This window comes from Suillus discolor, assembly GCF_016758755.1.
Source record: "Suillus discolor strain FC423 chromosome Unknown F5147scaffold_79, whole genome shotgun sequence".
NCBI lineage: Eukaryota > Fungi > Basidiomycota > Agaricomycetes > Boletales > Suillaceae > Suillus > Suillus discolor.
In genome coordinates this window covers 129,673-146,898 of record NW_024541326.1, presented here as the reverse complement: position 1 = coordinate 146,898, position 17,226 = coordinate 129,673, and the positions used below count along the sequence as shown (strand labels likewise).

The 17,226-nt window shown below is 42.3% G+C and overlaps 10 protein-coding genes across 10 annotated transcripts; all 10 read left to right on the top strand.

Annotated features, from left to right (window-relative positions):
* Nucleotides 1-5,508: 5,508 nt before the first annotated feature.
* On the top strand, nt 5,509-6,543 carry F5147DRAFT_585029 (uncharacterized protein; the record flags this gene model as incomplete). The annotated part of the gene is made up of 1 exon (XM_041431830.1): nt 5,509-6,543. One exon carries the CDS (start codon nt 5,509-5,511, stop codon nt 6,541-6,543), a length of 1,035 nt encoding a protein of 344 aa, XP_041287550.1.
* A 264-nt stretch (nt 6,544-6,807) lies between these two features.
* On the top strand, nt 6,808-8,031 carry F5147DRAFT_554697 (uncharacterized protein; the record flags this gene model as incomplete). Its single annotated transcript, XM_041430474.1, has 1 exon — nt 6,808-8,031. A coding segment is annotated over one exon (1,224 nt), but the record flags the coding sequence as incomplete, so codon positions are not given.
* A 360-nt stretch (nt 8,032-8,391) lies between these two features.
* On the top strand, nt 8,392-8,613 carry F5147DRAFT_555006 (uncharacterized protein; the record flags this gene model as incomplete). Its single annotated transcript, XM_041430483.1, has 1 exon — nt 8,392-8,613. A coding segment is annotated over one exon (222 nt), but the record flags the coding sequence as incomplete, so codon positions are not given.
* Nucleotides 8,614-9,186: 573 nt separating this feature from the next.
* On the top strand, nt 9,187-9,435 carry F5147DRAFT_554124 (uncharacterized protein; the record flags this gene model as incomplete). Its single annotated transcript, XM_041430464.1, has 1 exon — nt 9,187-9,435. A coding segment is annotated over one exon (249 nt), but the record flags the coding sequence as incomplete, so codon positions are not given.
* Nucleotides 9,436-9,522: 87 nt separating this feature from the next.
* F5147DRAFT_555146 (uncharacterized protein) lies at nt 9,523-10,029 on the top strand (the record flags this gene model as incomplete). Its single annotated transcript, XM_041430485.1, has 2 exons — nt 9,523-9,823; nt 9,890-10,029. Coding segments are annotated over 2 exons (441 nt in total), but the record flags the coding sequence as incomplete, so codon positions are not given.
* A 69-nt stretch (nt 10,030-10,098) lies between these two features.
* On the top strand, nt 10,099-10,347 carry F5147DRAFT_555330 (uncharacterized protein; the record flags this gene model as incomplete). The annotated part of the gene is made up of 1 exon (XM_041430491.1): nt 10,099-10,347. A coding segment is annotated over one exon (249 nt), but the record flags the coding sequence as incomplete, so codon positions are not given.
* Nucleotides 10,348-10,422: 75 nt separating this feature from the next.
* On the top strand, nt 10,423-10,647 carry F5147DRAFT_561272 (uncharacterized protein; the record flags this gene model as incomplete). Its single annotated transcript, XM_041430590.1, has 1 exon — nt 10,423-10,647. A coding segment is annotated over one exon (225 nt), but the record flags the coding sequence as incomplete, so codon positions are not given.
* An 845-nt stretch (nt 10,648-11,492) lies between these two features.
* F5147DRAFT_561553 (uncharacterized protein) lies at nt 11,493-11,717 on the top strand (the record flags this gene model as incomplete). Its single annotated transcript, XM_041430595.1, has 1 exon — nt 11,493-11,717. A coding segment is annotated over one exon (225 nt), but the record flags the coding sequence as incomplete, so codon positions are not given.
* A 952-nt stretch (nt 11,718-12,669) lies between these two features.
* F5147DRAFT_657180 (uncharacterized protein) lies at nt 12,670-14,076 on the top strand (the record flags this gene model as incomplete). Its single annotated transcript, XM_041434233.1, has 6 exons — nt 12,670-12,908; nt 12,996-13,155; nt 13,201-13,290; nt 13,345-13,422; nt 13,562-13,792; nt 13,843-14,076. The coding sequence occupies 6 exons, from the start codon at nt 12,670-12,672 to the stop codon at nt 14,074-14,076; spliced, it is 1,032 nt and encodes a 343-aa protein (XP_041287542.1).
* Nucleotides 14,077-14,794: 718 nt separating this feature from the next.
* F5147DRAFT_556110 (kinase-like domain-containing protein) lies at nt 14,795-15,178 on the top strand (the record flags this gene model as incomplete). The annotated part of the gene is made up of 1 exon (XM_041430510.1): nt 14,795-15,178. A coding segment is annotated over one exon (384 nt), but the record flags the coding sequence as incomplete, so codon positions are not given.
* Between the last annotated feature and the right edge of the window lie 2,048 nt (nt 15,179-17,226).

The following is a 17,226-nucleotide window of genomic DNA, read 5'->3' as shown; positions in this document are numbered from 1 at the left end:
AATTTGGAACCAGGGACTCACCTAATAAGTTCTTTGCTTAGATTCCTTCAGCCAGCATTGCATCAGCACTGGTGCTGCTAAATGACACCTTGAGTTTATTGTATTTACCCCTGAGACAGCGAAAATTTTAGTGTTTTTATGAATAGCACCAAAAAATAATATAATGTACATTCCAATATGGTTGCCAATCATGTCACAGATTTTTTTGGGTTTGATGGTGTATGCAGCACCATACTTAGGGTGAGCTGCAAATAAGAGCTTAGCAATATTCTGGTAGATTTGGCCTTTATCTGACCCCAATGGATTGTTGTTTTGGTGTTTGCTGACAAGTCTGTACACGATTTGGTTAGATGCTAGGAAGCAGATGGCTGGGCAGTCATTAATCTGGTGCATGAGATTGTGTGGCAGGTGGTGTGATTTCTATTTACTGTGGTTATTATATATTGGGTCACCATCAACAGTCTTAAGCCCTCCAGCAGCATGACAGACTTGCTTTGTCATCTTGCTATTTCTTCTTTCTGTGGCTGCTGTGCTTTGGGCAACCATAAATCAGGGTCTTATTCTTCAATGGAACTGTGGGCTGATGAACCACATATGAAGTTACATCCTTCCTTTGCAAAGACTGTTGGATATGGTGAGTGGGCACTTTTGGATTTATAGTGGTAGCTTAAACAACTGATGCCAGCATAAGCACAAGCAGTCTTCCCAGTCCCACCCCTAGCTCCCAAACAGATGTTGATTTTGCTAATTGATTCACTTTCTCATGGTGGTCATGCTTAGAATTTGGATGTTCCTGGCACCATGACCAACAGGGGCAAACAGTCTGATCACAGGACTTATAGATACAGAGAGAACAGCCCAGATGTTGAGTTAGGTAAAAAGAGACAGAAGGTCATTAATGGTAGGTGGGCTATTGCTAGTGGTATGTAAGGAATGAACATATATATATAGTGGGTTAGGGTAATATGTATGTAATTTTAGTTAGGGCAGGGGAGGATGGACAGGTCTATTAGAAATAGTGGTGAGTGTGTTAAAGCTTGATAGGATTTAGGATATTGGGAATTGTGTATTGAAGATAATTAAGTTAGATAAGGGAGTATATTATATTGGGCTCCTTCTGACATATGTGGTATATGGCAGATCTGGAGGACATAGTTGATTGCAGACGAAGACTATACTACATGTGTGTGAATGTGTAGGAGATGTTTTATAAGAAGTGAGATGTAGTATGGCCTGGTTATCAAAATGATAAGGGACTTTGGATGGGTGATAAGATGGACTATATACATTGGAGCAGTGAGAGTATGCTTGTGAGGGAAAGTATTAGAAAGGGGTGGGTTATAATATGTATTGGATGGGAACATGATGTAAGATTGTATGATATAGCAGTTAGGTAAGATTTGAATGCAGAATATGTGTATGTAAGAGTTATGTTGAGAGGGGAGAGTGAAGTGTGGTGAGAGCAAGTGTTTAGTGTATAGTGTTACAAGTAACATCGGCTACATGACCTCCCTATCATCTTCCCTTCATCCTTGTCCTCACCTGTGTCTGGCTTGCACTCCTTTACCAATTATCTATTAACCAGATCCTTGGGACTGTTCCCGTCCGTTGTCTTATCCTCCTTGCACCAACGTGCACACGTGCCTTTGGACACTGACTCATGCCACCAATGTGGCTTTCCTTATCTTGTCTTATCTTGCCCTCTGACTCACGACAGTGGCATACTGCATTTTTATTGTTGGCTTGTTCCAATGTTTCTCAGTCCCTTTTTCCTTTTGACCATTCACCATTAATCTGGCTCTGCTGCAAGTGTACCTATACCATTCTCATTTCCCCTTTACCCTTTCCACTTAGTATAAGTAGTCGGTCATCTTGTACAAGATTCTCTAACTTGAATGTACTTAATCTTCCCTGGAACATACTTCCCTCTAAAGCCTCTTAGCTTCAGTCTCTAGTATTTTTTCTTAAGTGCTTCTTGTGTTCAAGTCTACCTCGATCAACACTCATTGTTGGGGCAAGACTGTCCTTGAGCCTGGTGACTTTGAAGACATTTCTGGTTATGTCACGAACATTAGTGGACAATGCCCCTCTTAGGGCTCTGCATAACAGATCTATTTGAGTGTGTAACAGGTAGTATTGAGTGATTTGAGAAAGAGTTGGAAAAAATTTAGAGGGTATGGTGAAGATATTGAGTGATTGGAGGAAGTGTGAGAAAAATTAGAGGGCATGGTGAAGACATTGAGTGATTGGAGGAAGTGTCGGAAATTTTTTTTGAGGGCATGGCAATGACATTGAGCAATTACTCTGAGGGATTTAATGAGGAAATGTATGGCAGGGTTACTGCTTTGAAGTAAGAATGGAACTAGTGGTTTGGCATGGATGAGGGGAAAAATAGAAAGATAAAGATAAAGAATGACAGGAATGCTATGTCCATTGAACATATGGTGAATTCTGTGAAGACCTTCTCACATGCTGGAAAGCTAGGCAGTTTCTATACTCTCACAGGACTATCAAGCTGAAATCACCTGAAATCACCCTATTTGGCCAACTTTCTATGATATAAATATCAAACATCCCTGATGGCAGGGATCAGGATCAAAGTATGTCTCCTGTGAGTATGAAATATACAATAGCTTGAGACCTTTTCTTGTAGCTGACCCTTCTTATCTTCATTGTGGCTCAGTGCACATGCAATATTGAAAGTTTTCCTATTAAGAAAATATTTATCAAGGTTATACTGAAAATTATGATTAGCAATATATTAAAGGCGAGAGAAATTTGAGTAGACTGTTGTCTTCTTTTACTAGTGGCACTATTCCTCCTTATTAGTCACCAGCTCTAGATGATCCTCAGGTGTACAATCTATGATACTAAGACATGTGGTTAAACATCTGTAAAGGCATGATGGAGTTTGTTGGTTTAAGGATTAAGTTTTATCAAAGTTAAAGTTGAAGGACATGATGGTAGTAGATGAGATGAGATAAAATAAAATAAGATAAGATAGAAGGGCAAAAGTGATTTTATAGGGAACCACCATTATATCCACAGCATAGCCACACTTCTCTTCTCATTGTTCTGTTTTAATATTCAACTCTATGGACCACAAACTTTATTTCCCTTGGCAACCACAACATATGCATTTCTATCCATGGGCCTCACAGTCATGTGTTGCTCTGAACAAATGAAACACCAAGTTCATTTTTATGTGTGTACTCACTAGGGACAGTCTACATTCGAGTCTACTGCAGATGTGATACTCAGATCTGTGCTAGATATGAATAAGTGTCTTTTGATACTTGTATCAAGGACTGTAGAAGGTTATAGGTTCTACCTCATTTTCAATTTTTCTCAGTGGCCTATCTCTGCTGGTGCATGTTCATTTCTCTTTCTATTTCAGTTGGACTAAAACAATAGTGAGGCTGATTATGTATATCCATGTATTCTATTCTGTGAGTGCTCTTATTACATATTATGGTCTGGACAGCTGCATTTATTTCACAATTTATTCTGTTTGTAACAATACATATATACAAATAACCATGATAAGGTCACTGCATTGTGCACCATATGATATCACATTAAGGCTAAAATGCCTCCAGCTAATGAAATCCAGTGTTTACACATGCTGTGGATGGCTACTGCAATTATTGCTCAACTTGTTATGGGTCTTATAATTGCCTACATGACACCATTTCTTAAGAAACAGCCCTACCATACCTCACTCCTCAGTGGACATGCATAGGTGTCACCAATGGACGTCCTAACTAGATCGAGATTGAGCTTGGAATGAGGAAGCATATTTTCTATGCCCTCGTACATGAGCTTTGGACTTGTGGACTATGGGATTCAAAATTCCCGCTACAGCAGTAGTGAGTTTTGTTGTGTCATCGTCAAAAAAACCGCATTTCGGTATCTACTGTGGTATTTTATTCGCATGTTTCCGATGTTCCGGTTTGTTTGTGGTGTTTGGTTCGCACAGTTCTGAAGTGCCGCCTTTCGTCTGCGCTTATCGATTTCATTCTTATAATCTTCGACTATCTACATATGTCTACTTACACAGTTCTCGGATCCTTCTCCGACATTCCTGCTGTTATTCGTGTCGACGATGCGAGTCTTAATTCGACCGTGTCATTGTCTTTTCTGCATGATTACAACGTGCCTCGAACTGTCATCAATCATGATGGGAGAGTTATAGAGTCCACTCTTGGCCCGGTTCGCGTGCCTACCGTTGATGGTTTATACAACTCACAGCAGACCTTTCGTCCGGTCCATCTGAGTGGATGTGATGTCGAACTTGGTCGTGATTGGCTAGCGTTTGTGAACGCGAAGTTTGATGGATCTCGGTTCGAAAGGCCTTCAGAAACGGACGTCGTTCGACTTTCTGGCTGTCATACTTGGAATGGTGTGTGTATTGCTTCGAATTGTTTTTGTATATCTCATTTTTATTTTGTAGAGAGTCATTATTATTCGTCGTCTGTTGTTACAGACGGTGAAAAAACTTCAGCTACCCAAGCGGGATCCTGTTTAGCTACCCAAGCGGGTTCTTCTTCGTCATGTTTGTCTGTACATCCACGAAATGAACATGCTTTGGATGATTTTTTTGGTGGTTATGAAAAATTATCGAAATCTGCTCTGAGTGAATTGGTAGTTGCCCATGGTCTTCAGGTAACCGATGACATGTCTATGGAAGATTTGCGACAGGCTATATCTCAACACATTGGCACGGGAGTCTGTGGATCTAATTCATCGCGAACTTTCGAGGGTTGCGAATCTGCGTGTCAAAGCCTTAATACATCTTGTGGTGATGAAGAGGCCGTGCTTTCTATGAAGATAGCCTTCTTGATGACTATATTGACAACTACGAAACGACGACCTTTAGAACGGCTGTTAACAGCAAATGGGGTCAGTTTTGAACTCGGATCGAAAACGGGAAAGCTTCGTCGTACATTAAAGAAGCATATCAAATCACTGCAGAAAGCTAAGTCAAAATCTTCTAATCAAAATCAGATCCAAGCTCGTGAAAATCGTCGTTGTCAGCTTTCTCACGAATGGCCTCAGCTTCCGTCTTCGCAATTGAAGTGTCGTTTGGTGCAGATGTTCAAAGATGAGACTTCTTCAGAAAGATTGGCCACATTTACCTGCGCGTCCTGTGCTGAAAGTGTTTCATGTTCTGAACGAGTCACAGTATCTATAGCGAGTCTCACTAATTCCTCTCTTTTGCGCAGACCTGATTGACAAGAAGATCAGCACATGTCAAATGACTATTTCAATGGGGACTGTCCTCTCCCTCCATTACCTTTTGCATGTTCTGATGGTCCTCTTTGTGACTTGATGCTCGATCCTTCTGGGGTGAGACGATGTGGTGAGGACGATTTTGAATTATCCTTGTGCAATGTTTGTGACAAGAAGCTTAAGAAAGGCAAATGTCCGGCACTCAGTCTTGTGAATCGAACATTTCTGGGAGAAGTACCTGACGAATTGAAAGATCTCACTGTCATTGAGGAAACAATGATTGCTCGTTGTCATGCAAAATGTTGGATCATTCAATTGAAGGAAGAAAACCAGGATTTGCAACTTTCTACTAATCAACGTGGAATCAAAGGTCACATAATTGTTTATCCTCAGCGCCCAGAAGGGATTGCAAATGTCTTACCTCCGTCAGTGGATGACATTATTATGCCGATTTGCATCATTTTTGTGGGCTCATGTCCTCCGACTCGTGCATGGCTTGAAGAAAAGGCCAAACCTTTGATAGCTTGGAGAGAAAAAGTTCGTGCTGCATTAGTTTGGTTGAAGGAACACAATCGTCTGTATAAAGATATCATCATTGATTTTGATGTTTTGAATTCTATGGAAGAAAAAATGTTGATGCCTTTTCACATCGACCACGTTCTTCCAAATGATGCACGTGATTCCTTGACATCGAAGTATGATGCAACCGAGGCAGTGCAGTCAGAAGATTCATCCGATGTGGATAACAATTCTTTGTTGTTTGATGAACAATCATGTGCTGCTGATCTGGAGACTATGTTTGAAAATGTCGTAGTCACTGATGTTGACGGAAATGCATCTGCAAATGAATTGCGTGCAGCAGCAGTCCGTCATATCAAGAACAAAGGTGGTGGATATGTCCAGATCCCTCATGATCCTCAACCTGTCAATGAGTTCTTCGATCCAAATCTCTTTCCAATGATTTATCCTACCTTGTTTCCATATGGATTGGGAGGATTTGAAGACCATCTACGTCCTGAACCTTTGTCAATCAAGAGACACGTTAAACACCTTTTTAACCTTGCAGATCGTCGTTTTCAAGAACATTACTCGTTTTTATTCACAGCATTCAACATTTTACAGCGACGGAAGATTTTGTTACACACATCTTTGAAAGTAAAGCGGGACTCCTTTCCAACTGTAGCTACCAATCTTGCTGCTGTTTCACCATGGGCTGTTCACTGTGTGACAGAGCGTGTAGCTCGAGGAGACACTGTTTCTGCAAACAATGAAGATGAGCAATGTGTGTTACGCTTGATGAAAGAGGTATGAATGATAACCTCACAAGTCCCAGGATCAGCACATGCAAGAGCAAATATGCGAAATGAAATCCGTGGTCACATGTGTGAACGAGGTTTGCCGAGTTTTTATGTTACCATCAATCCTGCTGATGTATATAATCCGCTTTTCAAATTTCTTGCTGGTGCTGAGATAGATATTGACAATCTCCTGCCAGAAGAAGTGCCGAAATTCTACGATCAATCTATTCTTGTAGCTCGAAATCCAGCTGTTGCAGCCAAATTTTTTAATATCTACATGAAATCTTTCATCAAATGTCTTTTGCGATTCGAAGGTAAGGGTACAGACCTTCATGAGGGCATACTTGGTACTGTCAGTGCATATTATGGATGTGTTGAAGCTCAAGGAAGGGGGACTTTACACTGTCATATGTTGATATGGCTGGAAGGTGGCCTCAATCCTAATGAGATCAAGGACCGAATATTACAAAATGAAGAACAAAGCTTTAAAGAATGTCTTCTTCAATACCTGGAAGATACAATCTCGACATGTATTCCTGAACTTCCTGAGGAAGACATATCAATACCCAATCAAACTTGTCATCCATGTTCAACTCGAGGTGTGAATTTTCAGAACACCACTGAGGAAGATGGGTTAGAGACAATGCGAAAGAAAGACATACATCTTCTTGCTAAAAAATGTCAGACTCACAGACATTTGAAAACATGCTGGAAATACTGGAGAGGCCCACCAGAACCAAAAGAATGTCAATTTGATCTAGACAAAAAAAATATACATCTGATAAGCCTGACTGATCCAATCACTGGTGAAATTACCTTAAAGTGCCTAGATGGTCTAGTGAATCATTTTAATGCAAGCATATTGGAAGCCATGAGGTGTAATATGGATATAAAATTCATCGGATCAGGACCAGCCGCAAAAACAATACTGTATTATATAACTGACTATATCACAAAGTCTCAGTTAAAAACTCATGTTGCATTAGCTGCAATGGAAACAGCAATACATAAATTAGAAATATATGATCCGAATGATGATGATTGCACACTGCGAGCGAAGAAAATGCTGCAAAAATGTGCTCATTCAATGATCTCTCACCAAGAATTGTTGGCTCAGCAAGTCTGTTCATATCTGATGGATTTTGAGGACCACTTTACAAGTCATGAGTACCGTGGATTGTATTGGACAAATTTTGAATCCTTTGTCGAAGAATGCAATCCAAGTCCTGAGTGTAATCAGTCATCAATAATAGATGATGATACTGTACCAAAAATCAGTCACAGTCATAGTGGTGATACTGAAGGAGCACTTGATGAACCTAATGAGGAATTTGAACATAGACCGGTTGAAGGAACTCTGGATGATGACGGAGTTTATGTTGAACAGCTCCAAAATGATGAAATCAGAATTGGTAGTGACAATTTTGGAAATCTTGTGCCTAAAGCCACACAAGTTATGGACTACTTACATCGAGATGACAAGTTCAGCAACATATGCATATGGGATTTTGTTGCTCAAGTAGATAAAGTGAAAAAGAGCAAGAAAAATAAGAAAACAAATTGGGAGAATATGGACGATGATGAAACATGCTATGATGATGACATTGATGACAATGAGGATGAACTCACCAATGATACCATGCTAGAAGATGATACTGATAATCCAGAAAACTTGGATGAGATGGACATAGATGAAACATCGTTAGTAGAGGATCCACTTCCATCTCCTTTAGCAGAAGAGATTCTCCATTCTTCAGCCAAAACACGGCCTTCTGGAGAGCTACAAACAGGGCATTATGAATCACGTACACATTTTCTACGTGTGAGACAACAAAAGAACCGATTTGTGCCCGTCCCAATAGGTCCAAGGATGCCTCGCAGAGACCAGGAATACATCTATCCCAAATACTGTCGTTTGATGCTGATCCTTTTCAAACCATGGAGATCTGTATCTGATCTCAAACAAACAACGCAATCATGGATTGAAAGCTTCGAAACATTTAGACGCACATGTGATGAGAAGATTATTGCCATCTTGAATAACATGCAGATATTGCATGAATGCAAGGACAGCCGAGATGATCATTTTGCAAACCGCCGGCTTCGACACAAACTTGCAGGAATCTCAACTGAAATGTCTAACTACAGTCATGATAACAATGAGGATGACATATTCACAGATAATACTGATGAAGATATACTCACTCATCTAGAATCAATGGATTCTTGTCATTCTATGCGACAGTCCACAATCAACGACGACCTGATTAGTTGTCTTCAATATATGGAATCATGTCGATTTTTTGACAATCTTTCACATGTCTCAAGTACTGCAGAACCTCCTGATACAGACCACCATACCAGTGAAACTAATAATCAACTTTCTGAACAAATGATTAAAAATACCGAACAAGAGAATGAATGGCGAGATTGCTATGAAAGACGATGGACAAAATGGAAGCAAAATCAAACTACAAATGATTCCTCAAAATCACATTTACCCACCAATCATAACATACAATCCACAACAATTGAAACAATACAAACAAGGCCATTAGAAATACACAAGACCCTTGTGCCAAATATTCAAAGCCAGACCCATGCAGTTGATGAATTCTGTGATGTAAATAGTGATCGTGTTGCCCAAGAATGGTCATTAAATGACGAACAGACTAGGGCCTTTAAAATAATAGCAGAACATAGTCGAACAAACAATCCTGAACCTCTGAGGATGTTTATTGGAGGACCGGCTGGTACTGGAAAGTCAAGGGTCATTGATGCTCTGAAGGATTTTTTCATCAAACGAAATCAAACACGACGATTTAGACTTGCCTCATACATGGGAGTAGCTGCACGGAACATCTCAGGCATGACTCTACATGCCTCATTATTATTAAACCAAAGACATACATCAGCTGTGAATACCAAAACAAAATGAGATCTCACTGTGATGTGGGAAGGAATTGATTACTTGTTCATAGATGAAGTGTCAATGATAAGCTGTGATTTTCTTACAAAAATTCATGATGCATTAGTGGATGCCAAAGATAACACAGCACCATTTGGAGGGATGAACATTATCTTTGCAGGAGATTTTGCTCAGCTATCACCTGTGAGTGGCAAACAATTATATGCCCACCTTGACCTCAGACGCTGTGCAACAACACAGGGACAAAAGAGCATATTTGGCAGACTCCTCTGGCTATCAACAAACACTGTGGTATTATTAACAAAGATAATGCATCAATCAGGTTCAGAGAATGAACGATTTGTCGACTGTCTAACACGTCTGCGTCAAGGAAAATGCACTTTAGATGATTATCAGCTTCTACAAACAAGAGTGATTACCACCAATGCAGGTCATACAGATGATTGTGAATGGATAGATGCACCAATCATTGTCTGTGACAATGAGAGCAAAGATGAACTCAACATTAGAATGACAACAGCATTTGCACGAAGAACAGGACACACTCTTCATTGGTACCACTGCACAGATAAGCATCAAAGAAAGAAACTACATGATAACGATTTGATCAACAAATTACAGCGTTTGAATTCGGGAAAAACAAACATGCGACTAGGTAAAATCCCATTAGTCATTGGCATGCCAGTCCTTGTATCTCAAAACTTTGATGTCGATGGCGGAATTGTGAATGGTAGTACAGGAATACTGAGAAAAGTCAGATACTCACTCAATGATGAAAAACAACGTGTGCTGAGATCCTGTATTGTGGAAATCAGTCAATCATCAGGTGAGGCACTCCCAAATTTAAGTCCTCAACAAATACCTATTATCGAGGATTCTGTAGAACTTAGATTCACACATCCGAACTCAAAAAAGACATGTCGCATTACACGCACTCAAGTGCCTATCCTTCCAGGTTTTGTTATCACTGCACACAAATCACAAGGCCAAACACTAAAGAAAGTTATTGTTGATCTTGGTTCAAAATGGTGCCGAGGTGCTGAGAAACCATATGTGATGATATCACGTGCAACCTCTCTACAAAGCCTGTTTATCTTACGTCCATTTAATTATAATAAAATTTGCTCTCATCCATCTCAAGACATTCACCAAGAAACTGTTCAATTAGATGTACTGAACCTCAAAACATCAATGGACTCACCATATACGAGCGATGACCAACGAAAACAAGCAGAACAACGATCACCGTCAATTATGAATAACCTGACCACACATAATAAAATATTAGCATGTACCAAAGAAGACTGAGCAAATGAACTAAACAATATTCAACAAAGCATCCTCGACCTAGATGATCTTATTGTATCTGGCACCCAATCCGGGTTAACACAGCAACCACCTTGTCGAAAGAAGAGAAAACTGAAAGATTCAGTCAACGAAGATATAGTGGATGCTATACCTCGGTCTCCAAACAATGATTTGCAGCTACCTCTAGTACGGCGTACCAAACACCGGAGGTGCGCATAGTGATGTACATGGCCCGGTTTCAGGCCGTAAGCCGGTCCCAGCCGAGCCTGATCTGCTCATCCATCATCGGTCGAACTGTCTGTTACAGACTTCCGTGGACATCCAAACATCAGGCCTCAGATTATATACCGCCAATTTCCTACTCCCACTCTTACAGAGTTGATTGATTCATCTCATTTTCAACCAGCCACTGTCCTCGTCGCAATCCTCTCTTTTTTCTACATGCATGATGTGAGTTCGTGATTATGCCGAGCCTTTCCTATGCTGATTTAGACCACTCAGTATCCTGAAACGACCAAATTTTGACCGAATCAGAGAGATCATACATCATAGATGTGCTCAAACAGGATTCTAATAATCTTTCCTCTCGCTTCGACACTCAATTCATCTGGCAAGCCATAAAAGATTACAAGACCTACGTCCAAAGTCTCATTTATTTAAGGTACTCAGTCTCCGTCATATCGTGTGCTTCATCTGAGTTAATCATCAGGTTGCTCGTCCTTGGTTATGCCATCGCCCTATTCTCGCCAACCATCATCAACGAGCTTGACTACTCTGCTGTGAATGCCCAGCTACTCTCAGTCCTGCCATTTGCTGCTGGCTGTATCGGAACAATCATATTTGGCATCTATTCTGACAAGCACAATATTCATGGTCCGTACATCATTGGTGGCGCGCTTGTTTCTCTTGTGGGATACATCTTGCTATATTGCAGCGTACGAGCGGGCCCGTCATACGTGGGAGCTTGTCTGGCTGGAAGAAGAGACAGCTGAAGAAAAGGCTGAACGAGAGAGGGTAGGCATTGGCCACAATCTCCGCATTACTTCGACTTGACTAACATTCCACAGCTCAAGGCCGAGCAATTGGAACGAATGCGGGACGACCCATACTACATCATGGACAACTGATCTCCAAAGCCTTCTGCAGAAGATGTTGATTCAATCCTGGTTGTCCGATTAGATGGTCCCTTACCAGTGTCACAAGGTATTTTTCTCTACACGCACATGAACATGACTGACACCCCTGTAGAGGAACCCCACCTTCCTGGGCTGAGAAGCAGCGCGTCCATATGATCCGCTCCTCCATTGTTTGTCGTACAAAAAGAGGGCGAGATGCCTGTGGGTGCTGTCTGGACATATATCCACCCCGAGGATGCGAACCGGCGTCAGACTTTTGATTTGACCATAGTGACGGATTGCCAGGGAGGGAATTCAGAGTGTGAAACTCGTTTTCAGGGGGGAAGGGGGTTCTGGGGTCACAGTCTGTGAGTTGAAGATTGAAGATCTCCTGTATTGAAATAACGAGGAGCTAGCTCGGCCATATTCAAGAGCTCACTAGAGCCAAGCCTGCCGTGGGTCTGTGACATGTATGCGCCGAGAAATTTGCACAACGCGAGCTTCTGCTTACGGAGATAGCTCGAGCCTTCAATTTGGGCCTTGGTCTAGGAAGACCGCCTGCTGTCCCTGACGTGACCAATGCCAAGAGACCCACATCTGACTACCTTATCCCTTCGTGCCTCCTTCTGACCACTGACAAAATCGATATTTGTCAGCGACGACATGAGCATTTGTCAACGACCGATCTTACTGTATGTCATACTCTTGTAATTGGGAACTCCATTGATTTAAAGACAAGTTCGATGCTCTTCGAGCCCCTAAAAATTCTATCATTCAATCCACCACTATGACCACACCTGATACTGAAGTCAGGTGTTTCTCGCAACGTGTTGCCAACGGTATATATGATCGTGTCTCTGAAGCCATTACCAACCTGGGCAAAGACGGCTTAGGCAAAGCTGATTTCGGCATCGATTGGACCACCACCGTCCAAGATAACTACAGTGGGACGAATTGGTCATATGTAAACACGAAGGATGGTCGCCCCTTTAGGACCAACATCATAGGTCAAATTGCGACCTCAACGTGCGGCACAAAGCATTCGGCGAAAGGAACACATTTCACCAAAAAGGCACGTATGTCCCCTGCCAGTTCATGATCATAATCTGACAGACAAATAAAGAACATACCGCTCGGCGACTCGGACACCGTCAAATGGAAATGGGCGCTTTCCAAGCCCACCATGTGTTCACCTAACCTAGCGGATATCTGGGAAAATCAACTAACATCCATCGAAGACTGGATCACCAAAGAGAAGAAGAGAGCAGCAATGGTCAGTTCCGATCAATACGTTACATTACAACTGACAGTCCCACAGGGCTCAAAGATAAACGTGTGTATTGCCAAGAGCGCCAATGACTTGCAATATGCGGACCTTATCATGTTAACATCCCAACGCATCTACGAGGTAAGTGACAAACCAAATCGTGCCATTTTAATGTGCACCAACCATCTCTTACAGAAGCCAGAAGGTAAAAATGCCAGTCATGACACCACACCTCGACGAACCAAGCGCAAAATCACGAGCGAAGACAATATGGTAGGACAGCGTAGCACGGTGGTGTCCAGGACCTCTATGGCAAGTTCGAGCGCCAATATGAATGTGCCAACACCTACAGCAGACGAAGGTATTCTTGATCTTCACACTCCCTCTAAACCTGCGCTTATGCTCTAAATAGTCACTCCAGGTGCTTTATACGACCCACGAATCCTTCCAGACTACCAGTGGAACATATTTTCAACTGCAACAAAACAAACTTAAGCAACTGAACCTCTACGACACGACTGAAAACGGACTCAAGCTCATCCCTATGCACGAGACGTACTCAAAACTAAGACCCGGGACGCTCGTTCTCGCTGTCTGTGATGCGCACATGTACAATATGATACAAAACGGACAGCCGACCAGCGTGCGCACCAGTCAATTTAGTTAAAAACATTCTCTAACAGAAATTTGCAGACTTTTCAGCTCAGTGTGCAGGCCATGAAAGTGCTGGATCCTTCCGATGAACCTGTGGAAGAACATTTTATTCCCATCCTTTCCACAACGTCCGTTGACTTGTCGAAAGACGACTCAGCCATCGCGGGATTTTCCACATTCGACGTGGCAATGAACCCCGCCAAAAAAAGTAAGCACGCAGACGGACAAAGGCACAAGGGAGGGAAAGGAAAAGAGAAAGAGAAAGTGGACTGACCGCCTCCTCCGTTTCACGACTCGATTGAAGATATGTGATCTCCAAAGTCCGTTTATTTGTATAGCACTCGCCTATTCGTATCGCTTGCCTGATTCTCGTGACTCGGCATCTCGGTTGATTTGTACGATACTTATATTTTTGTCTGTACGATTCGTCTGCGCTGATCTTCTCGCATCTCGGCATCTCGATTGATTTGTACAATACTTGTATTTTCGTCTGTACGATTCATCTGCGCTGGTCTGTATTATACCTGTGCATCCAAGCAATTCATGTTGATGACTCGAAAAAAACGACCGTAGCGGGCTCTGCCGCGGGCGGCCTTTCACGTTATATATTCTGCTTATTTTTTCAGACGAAATCAGAGTCTATAAAACAATGTGAGGAACCACAATCTATTAGAGAAGGAAAAGCGGAAATATCAGGAAAAGTAGGAAGAGAAATGATTGGACAAAGAGAGTTCGAATCGGAAAGAGAAACAGTGTTGAGATGTAGCTCCGTTGCATGGGTAGAGTCAATGCAACCCTCATCCTGTGCAGAGTCAGGAGGGTTGCGGACTATTTTTTGTCTCATCTGAGACCTCCGGTTTGTCTTCCAGAGTTAGTACTGCAGCACGGCCTTTAGTGGTGTGTGAAGTGGACTTGGTGCATTCACAAGCTGAATGACCGGGTTTGCCACAGAATAGACATTTTGGTGGACAACTCGAAGCAAATCGCATATGTCATTGATTTTGGTATCGCGAAGAAGTACTGGAACACTGCGACTAAACCTCACATCCCATTTTGCCAAGGTCGACATCTCACAGGCACCCCCGCCTTTGCTTCCATCAATAATCACTTGGGATTGGAGCTGGGTCGTCATGATGACCTGGAATCACTTGCTTACATGCTAATATATTTTTTGCATGGCTCTCTTGCATGGCTAAATAGTGACCATGAGAAGCTTTCCAGCTCCTTGATAATCGAATGCAAAGTGGATACCACCATCGCTGATTTATGTGATGGAATTCCTGCTGCATTTGCAAATATTTTCGTCTACTCATGCTCTCTTTCATTCTCGGAGGATCCAGATTACGACCATCTCTGTTCTTTACTTCACAATCTTCGCACTGCAGGGCCTGCACCAGCTATGCACTCTTTGGATTTCAATTGTCATATCACGTCTTCCCCTCACCATCCTCAAGTCTCTGAATCAGTGCCCCTATGTCTGCCGAAGGCAATGCCTCTTCATAAATCAACTCGTGTGTAAGTGTTTTCATTTATTCTTATGCAGCACTCATCATTTATGACCTTATCGTTTGCAAGGTTATGTCCACACAATGGTACCCTAACGCCTGCAACTACTCCCACTTTGTGTCATCAAATGAAAAAACGCATTATATAACCCAATATTTTTTCAGTACTACTAATCTGCGCAGTGCACATGTTTGTACAGATGTTGATCAATAGTATCTACATATTTGTATACATGGTCTGTGCACATATGTCATATGCTGTGTAATTCCAGTGTTAACTCCCACGATGCACACTGCAGTCTGCAGCCTTGCATTGGGATGATTACCTCAATATCACCTGTTGAACTCACATCTTCTGCTTGAGCCTTGAGGCTTGATAATTTCGTCAAGAATCAGAACTATGGCTGTATTCAATTAGCTGGTCTTTCCGATTGTCAGCAGGGTTCAACCCTAATATCATGTTAATAACATTCCTTCATGCATTCTCCTCATGGAAATTCCCACCTACATTCAAGATTTGGTTACCATGATCTGAATCATATGGTCGATACAGTGGGAATGAGTTGTGATGCTGTGAAGTGCAACACTCAGGATAAGGTGATTCGTGCATCGGGGTCTTACAGAATGAAAGTATATAGACAGGTGAGTCTCTTGTTGCATCTCCCAGCTCCAGCACCACTGATATGAATTGTTGTGGCCGTTGTCGACAAAACACCAATATTCCCCATGTTGAGGTCACTCCTGCTACTCCCGTACTTGTTGCTGCTGCTGCTGCAACTACCACTGCAGCAGCTACAATTGCCACTACCCTTCACCGCCCTAGGAGACAGCGACAACTTCCTCAGAGATTCAGTCAGGACAATGCAGCTGGTCATCTAGGTGACGGCGAGTGGATCGATATCAACAACGTCAGTGGCAGTGAAGACAACAACGACCCACCTGAAGTCATAGCTGTCGCCAACACAAACCTAGTTGACACCAACACTAACCTAGCCGATGCCAATACCAATACAAACCTGAGTCCACTGCAGACAGCGACTAGCACTCTCCCCACTAATCCCTTTGCCACAAGAAAACGAGGCCTCAAGACTACGTCTGATATCCAGTTTTTCTTCAGGAAGAACTCAGACACAGGTGAGCGTATTGCGTACCATGCAAGTGAGTAACATATCTGGGAGTCTTTTCTGCTCTTTCTCACCCCCTTTACCAGGGATTTCAATGAAATCGACTCATCCTGTCCTCTTACCACTTACAGTTCATCCACAAGCAATACTCCTCTTCGTTCACACATATACAAATCTCATATCGACCTTTATCTCCAGGAGTCCGAGAAGTGGCAATGGCCAGTCAGCATACATCCTGTAGGGGATTGCATTAATGAAGGCTGGACCTTTGCCGAAATGCGGGAACGACTCAAAGATCCCACTTGCACAATCGAGACGCTCAGCCCTCCCCCTAATCCCAGACATAGCGGTTCACTTCCCACTGTTGGGAAGTCAGTGTCCTTGCACAACTTACCAGGCTTCTCCATCAAAGAGATGCATAGACATATAGTGAAGTTCATTGTAGCTGATAACCAAGTGAGTACTGTCTACCGTCTATGTACTCTCATTCATGACCATCTCTAGGCAATCAGCATTGTCGAGTGTCCAGAGTTTCGTCGCCTACTCTGCCTCTTGCGTCAAGACCTAGAAGATTCTGACATCCCACATCGTACAAAGTTCCAGCAACTGATCATCGATGCTTGGGATAAATATTTTGCAGCCATCAAACTTAACCTTGCCGTAAGTGTCTAGCTACCGATCTCATACAGTATTTTCATATCTTGCAGACCGCCCAAGAATGAATTTTGTTCACATCTGATGTCTGGTCCAATTCTAAGCTTCATCCCTTCCTTGCTGTGACTGCGCATTGGATT